Raw genomic sequence first — 24,031 nt, 5'->3', positions numbered from 1 at the left:
AATAAGACATGCACATAATGTAGACAAATTCACACATAGTTAATTTGCATAAACCAAATATCCAGCCTGAGATCACAATATGTCTCACAAAGTGAGATGCATAAAGGTTAGGTAAGGTTTTACCTATGAGACAAAATTAAACAGAATATCCTACACCAGGCCAACCTGTGGCTCTCCAGGTTTTGTGAAACTATAACTATAGCTATCTGCTGGCAGAGCATGCTGGGGGGCTTGTAGTGTCACAACACCTGGAGAGCCACAGGTTGGCCAGGCCTGGCCCATGCTGTCAGCAAGTTTGGCAAGACTTATTCACTGTCCGCTAATATTGTCATTGTCTGCATGCTCTTCCTTTGTAAAATTGCATTAGATATTATCTTTCTTGACATTTTCTTATAAACAGTGGTCAAAGTGAAAAATTTAGAAGTGGTAATATGGAACATCTAAGAGAATGGAATTTGATAGTTCTACAATGAAAGCAGTACATATATGCGTGCAACTAGGTAGCAAAGAACATTTTTATGCAAGAGATAATACAAAAACATATTGTACGCACAATGCACATTAAGAACATTCTGATTTTTTTTTTTTAAATCGTTTTTTAACAGAGAAACTAAAAACAAACATCACATACTATACATATCAAAGTTGTATATAATATAATATTGATTATAAAGATGATAAAGATTCATATTTCTTACAGAATAATAGGATATAAATACTACAGAATACAAAATACATACAATATAGACAACAGATTATAAAGAAAACAGTGATCATCACTATTTATTTATACACATAAAATACATGATCATGGGTGTCCGCAGGTTCAATCCACGTCAGAAAATCTTGAAATGGAGGGTAAAGCATAAGGGGAGTTTGTGAGAACATCCTGTGCATCCTGCACTGTGCTCTGTCTGTCTGTTAACATATGACAAGTAATGTTTAGACACAGTGTAATTATGCATGCTCATTTTTTTAAGCGCAAGTTGCATTCAGGTTGCATCCGAACATGAATCAGACCTTTTTATCACCAAAAGAAATGATAACTTGAAGACATAGTGTAATTATTCCATGTTGTTACATATTTACAGGAATAAATTTCAAACATAAATTCTGACAATTAAACTGTGGAATATCACTTTTATACCTGGTACATATGAAATATGACCCCAAGAGTTTGAAATGTTTCAAATGATGTAAAAGTGGGGCCTACATTTTTGCAAGGTGGGGGCTGCTGTCTGCAGTTTACAGCTTATTTTCCTAACTCCTTCATACTATGCCTTGCTTATGCTGTATTTTTAAAACCTAAAACAATTTGTAAATCAATAGTATTCATAGAACTCTTTTCTTATAAACCCAGCACTTGATGCAAATTTATACTAGAGAATGCTTTGAACAATTAATTTAAAATGATTTAAAAACTAATTGGACTTAATTGGCAACGTCAACAATTATTGTGTGATTGTGTCACCTACAGTTATTACTGTAAACCCAAAAAATACACAACAGGTTAATTTTGTAGTTTTGGAATGTTACATTTTTATTCTGAAATCTACATTTTTTAGCTTTCAAATTGCTTTTTCGTCATGATCATATCTTATTTTTCTTCAGTTTGTTAAGCAATCAAATTTGTTTTTATTTTTTTAGCCTAGGAACATGTGCAGGAATTATTGTGGTTTGCGTCTGGGGAATTTTTCATACATCAATGCCCAAATGCTGCTAGTCTCACTTCTTCCTTTTTATCAATGGGCTGGAATAGGATTATCTAATTTTAATTCAGTTGACATTCTCCCTAGAGAAATGTCAGCCAACCATGATAAAGAAAAATATATGTATAGAGCAATGAGAATGAGTAAAGACTGATATTTTTTATAACAAATTTAATAGGTAACAAATATTTTAAAGTGCTTCAAATAAGTTGCAAAACAATGCTATTTTTCAAACACTAACAAATATAATCTACAAATCTAATAAAAAAAGCTAATTAAATATGAAAACCATTCAAATCAAATTCTCAGAACACACCATTTAGTTACTCAGTCACTAAAAAAAACACTTTTACATGAAAACACCCTTGCATTAAACGGAATCCTTCATTAAAAAATACAAATAAATTATAACAAGTTTCATTTGAAAACAAAGTGCAGATTTGTTAATTTTGATGTTAAATAAGAACAGAAAATAATTTCTATTTCAATTGCTTTTTATACAAAGGAAATTCATCATTTCATGACATTGTATATATGTTAAGATTGTGAGCTGAGCCCTTTTTCCTCTTTGTCTGTTTATTGAAACCCAGCTTTGTTTTATTACAGCGTTTGTCCCCAACAGTAACGCACTGTATGCTGGTGTTATATGAATAAATGTTAATAATTATAATATAAACACATGGGGGTAAATGTATTAAACTGCAGTTTTGTCAAATTACTGATTTTCTGCGACTCTGACGTCCATCTTTAAAAATGGCAATTTTATTATTAAAGGCAAAAGGGTTTTTGCCTTTAATAACATTTCCGTTTAAAATAAGACACTCTAAATACCAGAAAATGGCAGATTTTAAAAAAAAACGCAGTTTAATGCATTTACTTCATGTTATTAGTATTTTAACTTCTAGGATTGTGACCAGATTAACTACTGATACATCATATAGCAGTTTCCCAGTAAACATTTCTGGTTGTAGAAAAGTTTCAGAAAGCAAAACAGAGGACATGCTCCCATGAAATGTAGTGTTCATATCAGCAACCACAGTATTACTGTTAGGCAGGTAATCCAGCCCTAAGAGCCAGGTGTCTAGCCTACTCACTTGGAGACAATGTATTCCCTGATTACTTGTCTCAAATTCAGAGTTACATAATATAATTAAACATATAGGGGCAGATTCAATTCTCTGAGTTGTTCATCAGAACCACGTAGGGTGCGTATTATTACCGTTAGTATGGTAATTTTAACACAGATTTTTGCTCGCGGCTCACAAAGTTATGAGCAAAAATTAGTGCTGAAATTACTGTATTAACGGTAATAATCTATTACCGTAGTAATGGTAACAGTGTGTGGTCCGTGGAACGAGAGGAATTGAATCTGCCCCATAGGTGGGAAATCCTGACAATGACATTTTGGCAGTGTATAACACCTGTCAAACAGAGACAGGGATTAACACCAAGATAGATAACTACATCAATTTTGCATATGGATGTCCAGGTATGGAACAATGACATATCAATAACAGTAAGTCCCACCCCCACACTAGGTGATGATAATTATTGTGATGTCATTCCATGTCTCTGTTCAACAAGTGCAGTACACTGATGAAATCTCAGAAGTTCCCATCTATGATTATCATCATTGTGGATATACAGACATAAAACCATAGTGACACAAATAATATAACATTAGATTTCCATTTAGTATGTGGAACTATTACAGTTATGAAGCACAGTGTGCAGTTTAGTTCCATTAAATAATGACACGAGTCATCACACTATGCGCAGAATATCACATGCTAAATTTGTAATAAAAAATTGGTTTTCAGTACCAAATGACAACCATTATTTTTTGCCATCTTAATTGGTGATACAAGAATGCTATCTATCTATATCTATATATATATGTGTATTTTAGAATATTGCACTGCATTTCTCTGCCAGGAAAATACCCAGAGTGTTTGTTACTGACAGGGACATCATTTGCATAAACCCACAATGTACATAGCAGCCTCAGTTGAAATTGTAGTCAACAGAGTTTAGCAAACAGGTTTTAAAGATCCTGTATAATACTCCCGCTGCTTGTAACCATAAGGAGGAGACTAAAACTTTAATGACAAATATTAAAGAAACAATAGTTGTGTAGTCATGCGAGAAATTTTATGAGTTTAGTCGAAAATAGTAAAAAATTAGCATTTCCCCTTAAAATTGTAGAGTATTTCTGATATTATCAAGCAGTTCAGTTGAAGGTGGGTTACTTTTTTCTTGAACTGTGGGATGTCAGGAAATATCAACTCAGTTTAAAAATATTCCTGACAAAAAATTGAGAACATAAAGTACCCTACCCATAAAGTACCCCATCATGGGCCAACTTACCTGGTGTCCCCCATGTAGCAATTTAGTGGCAGCCCCTGCCCTACGGCTCCTATCATTCCCTGAGAGTTAATGTTGGACTGTGGAAGATAGAGGAAGACTTCCGTGCTGATTAACTGCCATCTTGATAATTACACTTCTATGGTCAGAAAAGTAGATGTGTTTGTGGCAACTCACTGGACGAGTACCAAGGGTAAACCAGTTCTGTATTCACACACACCTTCTGTCCTAAAAGGTTTCAATCAGCTGCACTATAGAGAACTATGGAGCTGAAATCACTCTCCTCCACCTGTCTTCAGTCTGGCACTGAATCTCAGATAACGGTGGAGTCACAAAGCAAAAAACTCCTTCAAATACCTGTCCTTGCACTTACTTGATAGGTCACTCAGATGATACATACAAGTTGCTGCTTTCCAAAATGTGGATATTTTGTTGCAAATTACAGAAATAAAACTGTTGTGTGAGTCACTTGCTTGCCATAGCAATAGTCCATAGTGTACACATTTTTCCATAAATGTGGTAATTGTTGGCATCATATCCATGATGACTAGGGTCCATCACTGTTTCTGATCCTTGTTTCTTAAAGCGAACTTTAGGGTAGATCCAAATGTAATGTTGTTGGGAATAATTATGCAAATGAAATGGCTTTCATTTGTTTACCTTAAAAGATAATGTACATTTTTTAGAAAAAAAATAGTAACATTTATCCAAATGTGGAGCACCTTGTGTTCCATACAAAATTATCCTTTTGGTGTAAGCAGTTTTACATACCCTTGGTTACTTTACCCTCTTTTAGCACAGATTTAACAAACAGATATTAGGCTGCATGATTATATTTCATTGTACCCCATTTAAATGGTGGATGGTGAATAACGTTGAATTGTATTGCATCTTTCTCCTAAGTTGTGTAAGCAAGTTATCTTGAACATCACATATCTGTCTCAAATGCAATATTTGTTTTCCCAACTGTGGCGACCTGTTTAAAGCTTTTCTTTTTTTTCGATTTAAGATCAGCATTTTGCTTGGGTTGATATTCATTCAAGTCTGTACCCATAGATGTGGAGGATCCTATTTGAAGTGCCAATGGCCGCAAGCTTACGTCAGGTGCTTCTGCCATCTGCCATATATTCTGTCTTGTCCCACTAGTAAAATAAGCAATGAAAAGAAAATGTCAGTTTCTATAAATAAGCTGTACATATTTACAAACTGCAAACATGAGGGTAAACCAGCATTTACCAAGGGGAGGGTTGGGCAGAGTGAGAGTTCCTCACAAAGTTCGGAGCAGGTATATTCATGTTGTGAGGCAATATTTTGAAACACTTTGCTAATGGGACAGGAACCAGGGGCTGTAAAATGTCTAAGGGGTGTCACCTTACATTCAATTTTATTTTATATTCCAGTGCAACAAAGCTCTGGCTTCCAATATTTCTTTATTATCTAGAACAAGTTATTATGAAAAAAGTGAAACACAAAAAAGAATTTAGAATGCTTTAGAAACATTTTAGAGCAACTAATAGAGAAATGTTCCCCCACCTACATATTGTGCTGAAAGTTAAGAAAAATATAACTGAAACATAAAAGACACAAAAAAAACAAGAAACAGACACTCAGTTGCCAGGCAACAAAAAAACACCCCATTTAAATTATGCTTTTAAAACAAAAATAAAAGTAGAAGCCTTAGCTGAATACATTTGCAAATACATGGGTAAGCAAATCACAACTTTCAATGCCATTAGTATAATAATACTAGAACACATTAAGCAGAAACCAGTGTAAAATAAGTATGTGTCACCTTTATTATCTAAAATTATTCAAAAATCACTGTAGATCCCCATGGCATACTCAATACAAGAAATTATTGACATCGCATAATACAACATGAGAAACAATTGTTATAGCAGATAAAGGTGTGGAAAAAGCCAGATAAAAAAAAAAATGGTTAAAATTGTATCAGGAAATAAAATAAATCCCTTTGGGTATCTTAGGCTGGGTACACACTATAGAAATTTACTAACAATGTGTTATCTACAAGGATTGTACCAACGACTGATGTTCCGATCAGTCTGCCGATTCAGGTGTACACACTATACACGTTTTAAAATTTTTTGCACCATTTAGCATGTGGCCTGTGATTTTTGTCTGTCTCAAAAGATTGTGACTCTGTACACACTGATATATGGCCTCCCAGCAGCAATATGCTAAATAAATGTAAATAATTTAGCATATTGGAATTACACAGCAAGCTCTGTGTTCATCATACATGAGACCTGTGAGGCTATTGTACAACATACAGTGAAAGCACTGCTTTGAGTCTAAAGGCAAGAGGGTTTTGAGACCCATCTCTGGTGTGCAGATGGGCTGAAGAAGGGAAAGCAAATCGACTGCTTTAACTTAATTAAGGCACACATAAAGCATATAAAAAAAAATCACAGGTGTCACAGAGGTTCATAATGTAAATGTTCACTGTTTTCCAATGGTGATGGGCTACCTGTGTACTGTAGCATACTTGTGCTTCCCATCGGTGTTGAAGTCCTGTAGACAAGAGGAGTAATTGCTTGGCTTCCCATGACGTGACGTTGCCTGTGGAGTGGTGGTGGGCAAAATGTACAGGATTGGGCTGGTCTGAAATGTCCTTGCTCCTGTGTGTGGGGGGGTTTGTGTCAATACAGTGTCTTGTGAGAGATCCCCCCTCTGTGTCCTATAAATTATGTTATAAACCAAATATTCCATCTCTATTCGCGTTTCTCATTTTTTTTTTGCAAGTGTTGCACCAAGCAGTTCAAATTCGTCTAGTTCCTTTGATATTAAGTGGGTCGCAGACTCAATAATTTTTTGCCTAAGAGCGTCACTTTGCTCATGGTCACGGGCCCTTTTGTCTCCCCTCCTGACAATTTGATCCTCTAGTCGCTGGGTGGCTTTAACATTGTCCTGTGTGGATCCGTTTGTCGTTAGCTGTGTGGGTAGAAATGAGCTTTCCTGGCTGTCTTCTGTCTGCTGGGTGACATGCGGACACACACCTACTCAGCCTTTATGTTATGAAAATTCAAAACACATTTGTTTTAATGGACATAATAGGTACATAGACATATCAATATATATATATATATATATATATATATATATATATATATATATACATATACACACTGTCACAAATCGGGATCTTAGCCGCACTTACCTCATCCGCTGCTGTCATATCACGGCTACCTGGGTCCCTTCTGGCCGTCTGCAGCATTCCCATCCTCCACACCTCCATTTGTAAACAAACACATAATGTTTGTTCTGCTGCATGGGCGCGGCCATCTTGGATGCAGTCAGGTGATCATTCCAGACCAACCAGATTCTGCAGCTGTGATCACATGAACTGATCAGCCAATAGTTGTTTGGGACACCCTATTTAAACCTGCTGCTGTGATCTGTTCATTGCCAGAACAACACACTTCTCTCCAGAGGATAGTTCTTGGCTCCAGTGTTCCTGACTGCATTCCTAAGTGCAGTGTTCCTGACTGCATTCCTAAGTGCAGTGTTCCTGACTGCATTACAAGTGCAGTGTTCCTGTCTCCATTACTAGTGCACTGTTCCTGTCTACATTTCCAGACTGCTAATTCCCCTGCTATATTCTACAATCAGCAAGAAATATGAGCAAGAAGTTCATCCAGGCTGCTAAGTTCTGTTTCACTCCTGCTCCAGCTAGTCCCAAGGGTCCCGAATCGGATCAAGAAAGTCAGACGACCGTGACATACACACAATAGATTCCTACTCAGACAGTATGTTAAATACAACTCAAAACACAGAGGTATTTGATGGGCATATGGAGCATGTAAAACAGGTTTATTATTGCTTCGCCATTACAATAACACTATTCCCATTTCCTTGACGTTTTGACACCGCACCACGTGGGAGACATACAGAGATCATAAATATAAATATACACGCCCACAAAGGCGTCGCTTTTGGAGGAACCATTGGCAGAATTTTGGACAATTGGTCGTGAGTTTGTACACACTGCAGGATTGGAAGGTCAACGTTCCGTTGCTGAATGAGATTTTTAGTTCAGTTTAAAAATCAAATGAAATGATACGATGAGCTTTGGAACAATTGTTCATAGTTTCAGTGTACACACTAATGAGATATTTGGCCAAACGGTCGTTTATCGTCCAATTGACCCAATACTCAGCTGAAAAACACTGTAGTGTGTTCCCATCCTTATCTTTGGGATAAAGCAGTTTGCACAGATAGTCCCTGTCTTTCAACAATCTCACCACTTGATGTAATGATTTACTCCAGCAGATCTGAAATCCTCCACAGAAAGATGCAGAGTGGTTCACATTGTTTGTTAGCTGCACTTGCACACCTTGCAGCCCTGAGGAACAGGGTGTGTGGCACAGCACATTTCACATAATACAATCTTGCAGACAGAGGGTAAGAATTCATAGATTTTGACAGATTTAGCAGTGGTGAAAAAGCACACTACAGATAAGAAGTTTTATTGCAAGTTAAAAGTTTGATTCACACCAGGGCCCTATCTCAGTGGAGTTTGTATTTCTCCCTCTGTCAATACACGCTAAAGACATACTGCTAGGTCAGTGTTGGCTAACCTGTGACACTCCAGGTGTTGTGAAACTACAAGTCCCAGCATGCTTTGCCAATATATAGCAGCTTATTGCTGGAAGGGTATGCTGGGACTTGTAGTTTCACAACACCTGGAGTGTCACAAGTTAGCCAACACTGTGCTAGGTTAATGTAACTTCTGACAAAATTAACCTTAGGCTGAGCACACACTACAGAAAATTTCACCCGATGTGACATCTTTAACGATTTTGCCAATGACAGGGAAAAAAAAAGTCCAGACAATTAGCGTGCCGATTCATGTGTACACACTATACACGTTTTACCTTCAGATCTGTGCTCTTTATCTGTCACAACCACCGGCTGAAATGATTGTTTCTCTGCAAACTCCGTAGAGCTCTATGGACACTGCTGGTCCTGAGTGCATACACACTGCAGAATTGGGACGTCATCATTCCATCGTTGAACGAGATATTTAGTTCAGTTTAAAAATGAAATAAAATGATACAATGTGCTTTGGAACGATAATCGATCATCGTTGGAGCGGACACACTAAAATGATAACGGTTGCTTATCAGGTGATTGGTGCAATAATAGGCTGAAAAGTCTGTTGTGTATATCCATTTGGTAGGGAATATAGATTGCATGCTCCACTGGGACTTATGTGAATGATTTCATATTGTCTATAAAGTGCTGCGTAATATGTAGGTGCTATAAAAATGTTAATAAATAAAGTCATCTGACTACAAGAAAATCCTGCATTTCCAGCTGGTCTGGAGGACATCCTCTAATCTTGCATTTGAGTGACCTGAGGAAGCAGCCCTTATTTTCTCTTTATTCAGCATTACTGCTGGAAGGAGAACTCCAGGGGGTAAATGTATCAAGCTGAGCGTTTTCCGGCGTGCTTGAAAAACCAATTAGATTCTAGCTATCATTTATTTAGTACATTCTACAAAATGATAGCTAGAATCTGATTGGTTGCTATAGGCAACATCTCCACTTTTCAAACCCGCTGGAAAACTCTCAGCTTGATACGTTTACCCCCAGGTCTTCTTCTGTCTTTAAGAAAAATAAACTTTATGCCTTTCAGCTGTAAAATACTTAAAATAATTAAACAAACTCCAAATGAAATCAGCAAACATAACTACCAGCAGACACATTCTGATTCTTTTGTGTCCACTGTTTCAAAGACCGATGATAGACTGTGTAAATGATGTAGCATAAACCTAAGTTGTTATTTTTACATGCAAAGAATACTGCACAGTTTTAAATGTTAGTTTTTGAGCACTGTTATTATTCCAATGTTTTGAAAATACATAATAATTGTGTTATTCCCACTGGCTACATAAAAAAGAGTGGGTAGATTCATGAAATGTGTGCCCAGCAAGAAGTATGCACACCAAGAAATGATAAGGAACACACTCAAAGGTGAAATGGTAGATAGTTGGGCAATAAGATGCCAAATTGACTTAATGTTTGACACTAAAACATGACACCTTATTTTGACTTAAAAAAAAGGTATCAAAATCTTTACTTTAAGAGCTTGATAACAGCTTCTGTGAATGCCTGAAAACCACATTGAAAATGGAATGAATAGTTTGCTATGGTCTTATTCTCACCATTGCACTCTAACATTTTAGAGCATGATGAACATTTTAGAATGTGGTAGGACTCATGCATTAATGCCAGTACAGTAGAGTGTATTGGTAAGTGCAACGCATCACTAAAATGAATCTAAGGCATGTCTTAGTCTTCATGCATTTTACCCATTTTCACACATATAGCATATGGTGAGCAAGACCTTAATATGGCACCTAAATATGCGGTTAAGAATTATCCCACAGGATAACCAAGCTTTGTATGCCTGGGAACATTTTAGATATTCTCCTTAGACTAAAATGTTGATATTTGTGCAACCTACAATGTCAAATTTGTATATACAAATATTGACCATCAAGCTAAGTGCAATGTTGTAGACTGAATTAAACAGGAACTAGCTATGTGGCCAGTCATCTCAATACACCTGACAGTTTTATACCAGTGTTAATAAATGGCTGGTCCATTACTTAAAACGCACACTTGTGCTCCGTGTAACTGTAATGGGGAGGCAGGGCTTAGAGAAGTATTATTGAATAAACAGACGCATTTCGCAAAATATGTGCTTTTTTCAATGACTAATAGGGTACTACATTTTTCTATATTGATTTACCGTAATTCTATAGGTTGGCAAGCCCAGTAGAGTTAAAATCTTTGAATTTAATTCAGTTAATTCTATAAATTAATAAATATGTATTTAGGAAACAGAAGATTTATGTAGTTATATATGAACAATTAAAGGTATACAAGTACAATATAATCTATATACATACGTTCTATATTAATTTGTTGCCCGAGTTTGTCAGTATCAAGAAATCTTATTTAAAAAAATACAAATTCGCAACTATTTGTCATGAGCCGCAGCTCCACTGCTGGCTGCCGCGGCTCGCTTCTGTCTGTTTCGGACGTCCCAGCCGTCACCATGATGACCGGGGCGTCACTTTCACCTTGTTTGTCCTGGTTGCCTGGGCAACATTCGGGACACGTTTCTCCATGCCACCGTGCCTGGCCAGCTGTCTAACAGCCGGGCGCGGCGGCAGGAAGAGACAAGTGTCCCGGTTGTCCTACGTTTTGAAGGTAAAATAGATTAAAATATTTATTAAGGACATTAACAATAATGTGTTAATGGGTGGGTCCTTTTCAAAATAGTCCCTTGAGGCTTATATTATTGTTATCCCGAAGGAGGGCAAAGACCCATCGGACTGTGCCCACTATAGGCCCATTTGACGTTTGAATACTGACGTCAAGATCAATGTGAAGTCTCTCACTGACCATCTTAATAACGTGTTTCCACACTTGGTCCATGAGGATCAAGTGGGTTTTATTCCAAGCCAGCATGCACAGGATAACACCAGAAGAACAGTTAGCCTCATTTATCGTATTAACTCAACTAAGACCCCGGCAGTAGTACTCTCTCTGGATGTTATTTACTTCACTTGTCAGTGGTTTTAATGTTATTGCTGATTGGTGTATATTCATATTAGAACAATGCAGAAATAATTACATCACACTAATATACATAGATATACTCAATAATTTACATAGCTGAACCCCCAAACATGTGTGCAGAGCGAGCTGTGGTCTGCTGGGTTCTCAGCCCTCAATAATGATACTTTGCAGATAAAAATCATATACGTTTTCAATTTTGGTTATAGTGTAATTCTGGCCAAAAAACTAGTTACTGTAGAGTAGGTAAATGGGGATGTTGATGTAAATGTAATAGGTACAGTTGGCAGAGTGCAGAAAGAGGGAAATAAACTAACCGATAGATGCATAGTTGACAGGCATAAACATTTATGCATACCTGAATACTCTTTCGATCTCAAAGCATATGGGCGAAATCCAGAAATCACCAAGCCTGTAATCACTTTTTCTGGGAATTCTACAAATTTATTCTATATTTTACAATTACGGGTAGCAGTTATATCTGTTAGTTTTCTTAGTAATAAGATAAAATAATAATTTTTATCATAACATTATTATATTATTCATTAATAATTATTTAAGTAGAGCATAAATATTATGAAGCGTTTTACAGAGAATATTTAGTCATTCATATGAGTCCCTGCTCCAGTGGAGTTTATAATCTACTAGGATTAAGTCCAAACTAATTAACCCAACAGTATTCCTTTAGAGTGTGGGAGGAAAGCGGAGGAAATCTCGCACAGGAGAATTTACAAATGCCAAACACATAGGGCCATGGTCGGAATCAAACGCATGATTACGGTGCTGAGAGGCAGCAATGCTAACCACAGTGCCATCATGTTCCTGATATTGCTACTGAAATATTCATACTTTAAAGTATCTTATGGATCAGCTCTAAAGCTGTCCAGTATTTGTGGGTTACATACAAAAGCAGGCAGTAATTTCCTTGCATGCAAAATTTGCACCCCTTGCTGTTATGAGTCGCTGCACTAATTGCGACGGTTTACATTAGCTCACTCTTTGTCTCGGCTGTTGCTAAGCAACTGGGACCCTGGTCTGTCTCTTCCGTCCTGGCTGCTTGCTAGGAAGCTGGGACGTTCTATTTAGCGATCGCAGTCACATGACTGCAATCGCCAATTAGGGTGCTTCATAGGAAGCAAGTCCCCCACACTGATTGGCCCTCATTAGTTTAAATGGCAGGAAGAACAACAGAGTACCATGAGAACATTTTTCTCTACGGAAAAGGCGGCTTGCTATAGATGAAGAACTCTCTCTCGTTTTGTTCTAAAATGTTTATCAAGGTATCAGTGGGAGCAGTAACACTTGCACAACATGGTTTGTCCAGGTGCAAACTTACACTCTTCAGCTGGATTTACTCCTAATGTTACATGAGGCCTCTAACTTAAATGAGACAGAAACACACCTTTCAGGGGCACTCTGCTCTTTGGAAAGTAAGTCTCTGCACAACAATCATGGTATATTCTATGCACACACAGAACACTACTTTCAAAATGACATGCATGCTTTATAATATTACAATATGCCCCTTCAACAAATGTGACCTTATGCTGCATTCAGAATAAAAAAAAAATATTAATAATAGGGCAATTGTAATTTGTATCTGTATTGTAGCTATTAATCTTAAACAATAGGGTCATTTTCAGGAACAAGAAATGCCAAGCAGAAATATTTATATCTGAGGAAGTCCCTAGAATTGGGATCAACTGGTAACCATGCAACTATTTTCCCCTGCCATATCCACAGTATTTTTGTACATATTTTGCTTTGGCGAATTCTTGTAACATTTACGTGTACCCAGTATATTGTGCCACCCTTCAGAACAGAACACAATTAGTGTCAGATGCCTTGTCTGTGTCGCTGCCTCCCGGTGGCAGAGCTTCATTGTACAGATCATGTAGTCTGCCCTCTGGTCTGTAGGTGGACACAGACTGATTGATGCATAGTCTTGTGTGTCTGGCTAATGAGTCTTGTGTATATATTCTTTTCCTTCTGGAAGATCAGTGCCTTGTGTTGTCACTCCAGCTTGCCTTTCTGGCCTCTTCCAGAGTATCCAGAGCCTCCAGTTAAGTCCTCCCTTGTGTGAATGTACTAGAGCGAATTTATTGGATTTTCCCATAGTGTTTCTATTTGGAGTTCCTGGTCTTTGTATGCCTTACCCAGACGATTCTGATGCATATCCTGTTTGGTATGCTGTGCTCTCTACAGTCACTGCTTTCTGTATTGTTCCTTGTTATATGTTTGGCTTATTCATTATTCTTTGTTGTATGTGTTCGCTGCTTTGTTCTTTGCCATGCTTATTAAATATTCCCTTATTATATTTACCTGTGTTTGGCTTGCTGCCTGTGTGGAGAGCATGCTCAATCTTGGGATTCCCCTATCCTGAATGATCTCACCTGTAGACTTTTAAACGCTAGTTGAGCAGCAAGACATGCTGTTCTGGGATTTTTTTGCTTTGTGATAACCTGTTGCTCTCTGAATTTCTGCCCCTCTGTTCAGATGATGCTTAACACTTCTATTTCTGCTTTTCTGTCTTGTGGTAACCCCTTTATTGTCTGTTCCAGTGTACAGTGTGCATCTCATCTCATGTTTATTTTCTCCTGTTTTATACTGTTACCATGGTCTACTGGTGTTTTGATAATACCAAATACCCGATCTGAATAATGGAGAAGAGTGAGGTTGAAGCTTATAATTTATATTTTAGAATTTCCACAATGCATACACTGACTGGCCACTGTATTAGGTACACATGCTCGTTAATAAAAATATCTAAATCAGCCAATCATGTGGCAGCAACACAATGGATAACATGCAGATATGGTCACAAGGCTCAGTTGCTGTTATGACCAAACACGAGAATGCAGAAGAAATGTGATGTATGGGTGATTTTCACACACAACAGTCTCTAGAGTTTACAGAGAATGGTGCGCAAAACAAAAAACATAGTGAGCAGTAGTTCTATGGTTGTAAACGCCTTGTTAATGAGAGAAGTCAGAGGAGAATGATCAGACTGGTTCAAGCTGAGTGGAAGGCAGTAATAACTCAAATGACCGTGAATTACAACAGCGGTATGCAGAAGAGCATCTCTGATTGCACGGTACATAAAACCTTGTAGTGGATGGGCCACAGCAGCAGAAGACCACACTTGGTTCCACTCCTGTTAGCTAAGAACAGGAAACTGAGGTTACAGAGGATGCATGCTCACCAAAACTGGACAGTTGAAGATTGGAAAAACATTGCCTGCTCTGACAAACCACAATTTCTGCTGCAACATGCAGATGCTAGGGGCAGAATTTGGTCTACACAACATGAAATCATAGATAATCCTGTCTTGTATCGCTGCTGATGGTGTAATGGTGTGGGGAATGTATTCTGGGCACACTGTAGGCTCCTTAACACCAGTTGAGGAGCATTTAAATGCCAGAGGCTACCTGAGTATTGTTGTTGACCATGAGCATCTCTTTATGACCACAGTCTACCCATCTTCTAATGACTACTTCCAGCAGGATAAGATGTTACAAAACCCATAACATATTTTAAGTTGGTTCCACAAACATGACAATGAGTTCAGTCTACTTCAATGGGGTCCACAGTCACCAGATCTCAATCCAATAGAGCACCTTTGGGATGTGGTGAACGGGAGATTCGCAATATGACAAATCTGCAGTAATTGCTTGATGCTATTATAACAATTTATTTATATAGCGCCACTAATGCCGCAGCGCTGTACAGAGAACTCACTCACATCAGTCCCTGCCCCATTGGAGCTTACAGTCTAAATTCCCTAACATACACACAATCATGTCAACATGTACCAGAATATCTAAGGAATGTTTCCAGAACTTGGCTGATACCATACTACGATGAATTCAGACTGTTCTGGGGGCAAAAGGGGTTTTTAGCCAGTTTTAGAAAGCTGTACCTGAAAATAATGGGCACTTCATGTATATCAATTAGTGAATATAGGAGAAAATGGGATTTAAATCTGTACTTCCCTTATTATTAGTTTTCACCCTCACTATACAGTCATCTGCAACTATGAGTACTGTTCCCTCGCCTGTCCCTCTGAGACCTCTCTGGTTACATAAAGGAAGAGTAAGAATCCTAAGAAAATCACTAAAGTCCAATTTAAATAAACTCCCAAATGTGGAGACAGTGCGTCTGATTACTGGCAAATAATTTCTAGAGTATACATTTCTTTCCTTCTTGCATTGTCACCCCTGCTTCACTTCTTGGCTTCTTCTGATTAACTTAAGTCTCCTGTTAACTGATTTTGGTGTGACCTTACCGGATACGGAAAATCACCAGATTTTGCAAAAACCTCTTGTATTTGGAGTTGCTGCTCTGTGCAAAAGTCTAAATTGCCCTTCCATGCCAGACCCTCTTTCTCCTCTCTGGGCGTAAGGGGTTGCGATTAAACAAAATGTAAAAATCTAAATACAGGCACATCCGTACACATTTTTGGTGCACAGCACGGAAATGTGTAAAGAATGAGCCCATCTATGTGAACACAAGCTTTGACATGGTCACAGGCTCAAGAATAAAAAAATACAAAATCAGTATTTTGCATCAGTATAGAATAATGAGTCATTCCTACTACAAGCACTGATAAGTTCTTTATAATCCCACACGCTAAAGTTGCGTGCAGTCAGGCATGATGTACCCCAGCATCAATAATCACTCTGTAGTGCTGCACTTTCAATAGCGAAAACAAGATCAAAACCATTTGTGCACTCCTGCCACTTCAATTTTGTAACTGTGCATTCACTTTTGTGTTGTGATAAATGGGTGACCAACACAACAATAAATGTGTCAATAAATGGATTAAGCAACCAATGTCACATACATTCCGGTCTGCTTTAGTTCAACGTATCTGCTTCTAATATTTTTCCACTATTCTCTGTATAGAATATAGCAAAAGGTAAAAATCAAACCTTACTTGACCTAATATAGAGGACAGTGATTACATTATTGAAACAAATGATTTATACAGATGTTATACAAAAGTGGTTTATTGCTCCATATTACAGATCGAACACAAAAACATGTTATAAGAAAATATATAATAAAATAAAAACCGTGAAGATAGATGAATTAACATTAAATTAATAAATCATGCAAACATTGAACACCTAAATCAAGAGTACAGGTCATGCAAGTACTAAATGACCTTTATGGCAGTGATCTGTTTGACATTTAGTATGTCTTAAACATTTACTGTTGCATACATTTTAAAACAATTCTATGGGAATATCAATTTGTTATACTGTGAGACATGAGACCAATCTTACGGTGTCACAGGTGAGCCAACATCTGTGTCATGCTGTGACATAAATTTCAGATCCTTTGACTTGCTGGGGACTGCTGACATCTGCAAAAACAACAAATACAATTTGTAGAAATAAGAAAGGATAGGAGGCCAATTCTTTGTATCTCACAAACCCACCAGCTTCCTGGGTAAGGAGAGAATATACCCCATTTCCATCACGCGGTCTCACTTGGGGTCTGCTTATTGTTGTGTGGTTACAAAGAAGGAAATAGGCTCAGGCCTCACTTTACCCCAGACAGGCATTTTTCAGGTGAGAAGCAAGCATTAGATTGCTCAGAGAAAAATCTTACATGCACCTGGTCTTTTACCAGTAAAAGTGAACTCTTTAGCACAAACCACACACTGTCTCTACATAAACAACAAATTGTCACATAAAATAGGACCTGTCTACAAACCTCTGACAATGCTATGTCACTGTACAGCTGAACCAGGAATACATCCTTGCGTTTGCCTTGGTATCAGTTAAGGGTTGTTTTGGAAAACTGGCCTTCAGAAGGGGGAAACCACTGGAAGACTGTGTTCTGCTCTCTCAGAAGTAAATGGGTACATTTTATTGTAAAGCAGAACTGCTACACATTTGTCAGTTGCAATTTTTGTAAATTCTGTTAAAATTGACTGTTTTTCCATCAGTATTAACTTGCGCAGAATTAATTAAATAAAATTTAAGGCATTTTAACCCCAAGTTAACTAGTACAAATCAGGTTGGATAAGGCAGAAAACAAGTGGGAAATGCAGAACTGGGCAATACTGTAAACAGAAGATAAGTGTGTAGTCGTTGACTTAAATCTGTGGAGGCAGCAAGTTTGTGGGCGTAGCCAATATTCATGGGAATGCAGCCAATGAATTCACTAAGGATCAGTGACATCACTGAAGTAAGGACTAAAAGAAGTTGTACTATGAAAGAAAAGTATAAAGTACAACTTTAGCATTGTGGTTATTTATACTTGCCTACTTTCAGTAGGCGACATCCGGGAGAGGAGCGTGACTAATGGGCGAGGCGCCTCGAATTGCGTCATTTTGCCCCCGCCCCCACGAGTAAAATGACGTTTTGTCGTGGGGGCGGGGACAAATTGACTCAATTCTCTGTGAATCGCGTCATTTTAACAAGGGAATTCCAGGATGCGGGAGAAATGCCAGCTCTCGCGGGAGCCCGGGAGACTGACCCGAATTTCGGGAGTCTCACAGACTTTCCGGGAGAGCTGGCAAGTATGGGTTATTTTCCCAGTGCCATGGTAGTATTCACTGAGCTCCAGCCGGAGATTAGTAGGAAATACATCAGTGAACATTGTAAAAAAAAAAATCAGTGTTGTAAAGTAAGTTAAAGTAAGTTATATTAGTGCAAGGGTAGAGAATGTTGAGATGGCAGAGCCCTACGTGAGTACCCTGGACTATGCATTGGAGTATGAGGCTACATGGTGAGTATATAAGGCATTGCATTGTGGTAGCTCATGATGCCATGTGGCACTATATTGGGTCTATTTTGTTGCATTTAAGCTATATGTGGACATATGAGGCGAAAGATGGGTTCTGATGTCCAATATTATTTTCTCTAATACACATATTAAACATTTACAATTTTGCTGTGCTGAAAAAGATGCTTTACATTCTAAATATTTAGCTTTACCTTACAGACCCTCAGTAAAATGATATTGGATGTACTGACAAGTTAAAATGTGCTGCTGCAATTTAACACATTAATTGTGCTGCACACAACATGTTTTGCTCTCACTCTGTAAGGAAAACTGGGACATAACGGAGGTGTGAGACTGTGATGTCATTAGTAAACTGATAGGTTGCATTCTCCTAAATATCAGTAAAGCCCCCAAAATGGCTGCACCCTCCCAGGAAGCAAAACTGATGTGGAAGCAAGGAAATTAATATTTTAGGCTAATTTCGTTAAACCTGAGGGCAAAGGGATGTCGGTCTTCTTTCGTGCCCTAGGCAAGGTTACAAAGATCATAGTAGAAAAAAATGGGGACTAGTGAGAAAGGAAATCATATTTGAAACATTCTGCTATTGAAAAACTAACCTTCATCATCATTTATTTATATAGCGCCACTACTGAGCAAGCAGCAATTAGATGGATTACTAAAATTTCCTGGTTGACGTGAGTTACTGAACTGAGCATGTCTATTGTTGATAAATGCAGTGTATTTATCAATACTTCCATCGTTATGTGGCCAAGACCCCTTTCCTGATGCCGGATACCCAAATGTTAGGAGGTATGTAGTTATAAGCAATTAGCTGCTGTAACCTGTTGTTTACATAGTGAGCTTTAATCATAATAAACGTGCCAGGGTGGTTTCTGCACCAATCGTGAGTTACCAGTTATTGAGATTTTGCAGTCACAGCTGGTGGTGGGCAGGGGGTTTCCCAAATCTGTCCCTGGTATTTGTGATCCCAGACATTCCCCTACAGCTATAAATCAAGTTATGGGTGGAGGCACTGCTGTGAACGAGGTAGTGAGAGGCGCACTATATTACACACACACACACAGTGGAGGGCTGGCAAATTTTGGCCCAGGGGGCATGATTCGATTCAGCAGCCTATTTTAAAGGGAAAAAAATGCAGGTGGCCCAGTGACCCAGCCTAAGGTAGCACACTATAGGACCGGCCTGGGGGGCATATGCCCCCCTGCCACCCAGCCTGCCCCTGCACACACACACCACCATTTCCCTCAGAGCAGGAAACGGAGAGATACATAATTGAATGATGCACTAATTATATTAAATTGTACAAGTATAGAATTCCATCTCTGTTTCTACCGCGGGCAGCAGAATGTTTAGTCACAACGCTGTTTACCCAGTAACAACTGTGGGCATGCAGAATTTGTCTATAGTGTGTTTCATATAAACCCAGTTTAAATGGCTAATCTGCCAATCCTTCGTTGGTGGGGGGAGCTGGAAGAAAAAAAAATTCCATACCGCGTCCCTCCTCTCCTCTCTTCTTCATTCACACTGACTATTGGGCGTGACGTCATCAAGTCACGCCCGGCAGTCAGTGAGGAGCGCTGCAGCCAGGTCAAAGCCAGAAGAAAGAATAGAAGACAGAAGAGAAGAAGAGAAAAGAAAGAAGCTAACAAAAGGTAACTAAAGAAACGGAGAGGTAAGGGGAGGAAAGGGACAGTACTATAAAGAAAGGGGAGAGAGGCACAGAGGAGAAAAAAAGTGGGAGAGAGGCACAGAGGAATAAAAAAAAAGTGGGAGAGAGGCACAGAGGAAAAAAAAGAGGGAGAGAGGCACAGAGGAAAAAAAAGAGGGAGAGAGGCACAGAGGAAAAAAAGGGGGAGAGAGGCACAGAGGAAAAAAAAGGGGGAGAGAGGCACAGAGGAGGAAAAAAAGGGGGAGAGAGGCACAGAAGAGGAAAAAAAAGGGGGAGAGAGGCACAGAGAAAAGAAAAGGGGGAGAGAGGCACAGAGAAAAGAAAAGGGGGAGAGAGGCACAGAGGGGAAAAAAAAGGGGGAGAGAGGCACAGAGGGGAAAAAAGGGGGAGAGAGGCACAGAGGAGAAAAAAAGGGGGAGAGAGGCACGGAGGTGGAAAATAAAGGGAGAGGCACAAAGGAGGAAAAAAGGGGGAGAGAGGCACAGAGGAGGAAAAAAAGGGGAGAGAGGCACAGAGGGAAAAAAAAGGGGGGAGAGAGGCACAGAGGGAAAAAGAAGGAGGGAAGGCAGCATGGAGGGCGCAGTATGAGCATAAGGGGGCACAGTGTAGTTGTGAAGAAGGGGCAAAGTAATGTGTGTGTGATGGCAGAGGGGGCTTGTTGCAATGTAGTGAGTGTGAGGTAGGTGGTGACTAAATAATGGGTGCTATTTTGTTTGTAGGGTGATGGTGAGGCAATTTAATAGTGGGGACTATTAATTTAAGATGGGGTGGTTTGGGGGCTATTGAATGTTGAGGTGAGTTTGGGGAGAATGAGGTCTATTTATTAAATGTCACTATGAATTATTTAATGGCAGTGATGGTTGCGGGAAATATGTATTGCTGTTTGCAGGAAGGGAAATAGGTTTAGTTATTAAATGTGAATACTATTATTTTAATGTTGGGACTGGAGAAAGGCCTAATTATTAATCGTGGGTGCTATTGATTTAACGCCGGGGCTGGCTGTAATTTTCTAAATGTAGCCATTTTTTCCCCCAAATAGGTCCTCCAACATTCCAGGATCCGGACAAGCCACAACTAAAGAAACCAGCAGCCACAGGTGGTGAAAGTGAGAAGAACAGGTAGAACAGAGCAGCATACTGTGTGAAATGTTGTGATTCTAGTAGGGACAATGCCAATGTTTGGTGAGTGTTTGGTGAGCCTAGTGGGCGCAGGTCAAGACTGAACTCTTTCTGTACACACTGAATTCTTCCTATACTACACAAGGGTGCTAGATGTCCTGAAAGTCAGGAGTGCTTGGACAAATGTCACGCTTCGGTGAATTCAGGACCTAGTGATTTTGATGTGCTAGACACGCCCCAATTGCGCATTGCAACGCCCCTGAAAATTTTTGCTTAATAAACTACAAGGGGGCTCCATGAATTTGTTGTACCGGGGCCCTGAATTCCTCTTGGCAGCCCTGAGCAGGCCACCTCCTGCATGCTGTACACTAGTAAAGTGGGTGGTACGTAGAGCCTCAATGACACGATTAGCTGTAAATCGTGTCACTTTGGCCCTGCCCACCTGTGGTCCCGCAGGGAAGTTAGAGAATGTTGTTAAGGTGAAAGCTTTGTTGCTTTGCAGTAACATCATATTCATTATATTACATTGGCTCTTTGCCATTACATTAGGTGGATGGATAAGAATGAGATTATAGTACATATCAGAGAAAACATGAAACTATCTTTTGAAGAAGTTTTCTCCCTAACAAGGAAGTCCCCCACTTACAAAGTAAACACCCACAGGGCTTCTACACAAACCAAAGCACACGAACACACCCAACAACTAAAAATGAACATATAATCAATTGTGTATGCTGAGCTATCAGAGAAAATTGTAAAACAACAAGGTAAACCTTAAGGAGAACCACTACTGAGGTTTCCGCAATCTGTAGCTCCACATCTGTTATTCAAATATTACTAATATCAGCCTCACACAGACTGGGATACAGGATCAGTGTCTAATCCGGCCTTAGACATAGGTGTTCAAATGGGATGAGATCACCGCCGGAATAAGAATATAAACATCTACTGGCCAAATGCATTCATCATCCAACTGGATTTACCAAAATGCCAATAATAATATAATCAATGTTGAACAAATTATTATTGGACATCATTTTGAAACCAGAGATGCTGCAAAATTTGGCCAATCAGCAATCAATTCCTGAACTTCAATATGCAATATTGAAACATGGTTTTATTTATTGATATGCTTATATAGTTAAACTTGGGGACACACAAGAAAAGCATAGCTGCTGCACTAACACTTCTTCCCAGCAGGTGGTGATGCAGAACACTTCTATTATTACATTGGCTATTCCTTTGATTCTATGGTTTGTAAGGGTATATAAACAGGTTTCATGTTGCCATTTATGCCTTGTTTCGCAGTACTGGAAAAGGAGAGAACATCACAACATTTGTTCAATAAATTATACTGATCTAAATGTTACTAGCCAACAAGTACAGCTGCTCTATGACATAGAGAGTGATGTTTTGGTATTGCAGAGACAAAGTAGCTCTTTGTGAAGTTTATTTATTAAAGACCAGCACAAAAATATCCAAGAGGCAAGTATGGAAATTCAAATGTTGTTGGAGAGAGATGTAATAAAGATGCCAAATCAGGTGTAACCCTTTCTATACATCTCCATTTGATACGGTTTAAACAGTCACTGAAATTCCACAAGCTGTGAAAACGTGCAACATTTATAAGAGTTGAATCGTTCTGTTGATTACACACAGGTGCGGGCTGGCAAGTTTCAGCCCGGGGGGCAGCACAGGCGGCCGCATCACATGACACGCGATGCGGCCGCATCATTGATGACGCGGCCGCATCGCGTGTCATGTGATGTGGCTGCCTGTGCGCTGACGCGGCAGCATCGCTTGTCACATGATGCGGCCGTCTGTGCGCCGCTGCCAATCACAAAGAATTGCATCCACCGCCGGCCCAAACAGCGGTTTTCTGAGCGGCCCGGGGGGGCGATGCCACCCTGCCCCCCAGCCCAGCCCGTCCCTGGTTACACACTAAGGGGAAATTCAATTATTCACAGTGCTCCCCAAAACATCACGACTGTGCACTTTTACCGTTACTACGGTGGATTTATATGGCTGGTATATGCACTCTTGTCTTTGTTATAGATACATGACCAGCATGTTTTACAATATCATGGAGAGTTATTTATTTTTGTTGCCCTGGGAAAGACATAGGTGTACTCTACTCTCTGTTTTGTGTAATAACCCAGGACAATAGCAGGGTTGTCCTGGGTTGATTTATTATCTAAACCAGTGATGAGCAACATGCCGCACTTCAAGCCTACACGGTTGGCTCCCAGCTCCTTCCTCCTTAGTGTCACATTTGTTTAGATCTGTTTGTTATAGCTGGTTGTTTGTTAATGCGAACTGATATGTTATTACAGATAGGTGTCTCTTTAAATAAATGTATTGCTTTACCATATTACTAAAATTAAGGGTAATGCATAGCCTTTTCTAGGATAAGGGGTCACCCTTGGAGTGTATCAGGTTGTCTATCACTGGTCTAAAGACATGAGTTTGATTCCCGACCATGGCCTTATCTGTGTGGAGTTTGTATGTTCTCCCCGTGTTTGCATGGGTTTCCTCCCGGTGCTCCAGTTTCCGCCCACACTCCAAAAACATACCAGTAGGTTAATTGGCTGCTATCAAATTGACCTTTGTCTCTGTCTATCAGTGTGTGTATGTTAGGGAATTTAGACTGTAAGCTCCAACGGGGCAGGGACTGATGCGAGTTCTCTGTACAGCACTGCAGAATTAGTGGCGCTATATAAATAGCCGATAATGATGTCTGAAAGTCAAAAAAGAAGCTAGAAGCAAGAAAAATATCTGGATGGATATGTACAAAAATAGGG

The 24,031-nt window shown here is 39.1% G+C and overlaps 1 protein-coding gene across 3 annotated transcripts in view; it reads right to left on the bottom strand.

The window, feature by feature from the left end:
* Positions 1-1,935: 1,935 nt before the first annotated feature.
* AHI1 (Abelson helper integration site 1) overlaps positions 1,936-24,031 on the bottom strand; it is a 209,725-nt gene continuing 187,629 nt past the window's right edge. The window contains exons 22-23 of one of the 3 annotated variants that reach the window (XM_075203182.1): positions 16,973-17,052; positions 1,936-5,215 (exon numbers count right to left, since the gene is read on the bottom strand). In XM_075203182.1, coding sequence (XP_075059283.1) covers positions 5,002-5,215; positions 16,973-17,052 — 294 coding nt within the window. In that variant the 3' untranslated portion in view covers positions 1,936-5,001. Of the gene's footprint in view, positions 5,216-16,677; positions 17,053-24,031 lie in introns of those variants that run through there. The other 2 variants (XM_075203181.1, XM_075203183.1) reach the window with 2 other exon arrangements.

This window comes from Mixophyes fleayi, chromosome 3 (assembly GCF_038048845.1).
Source record: "Mixophyes fleayi isolate aMixFle1 chromosome 3, aMixFle1.hap1, whole genome shotgun sequence".
NCBI lineage: Eukaryota > Metazoa > Chordata > Amphibia > Anura > Limnodynastidae > Mixophyes > Mixophyes fleayi.
This window is presented reverse-complemented; position numbering and strand designations above follow the sequence as displayed.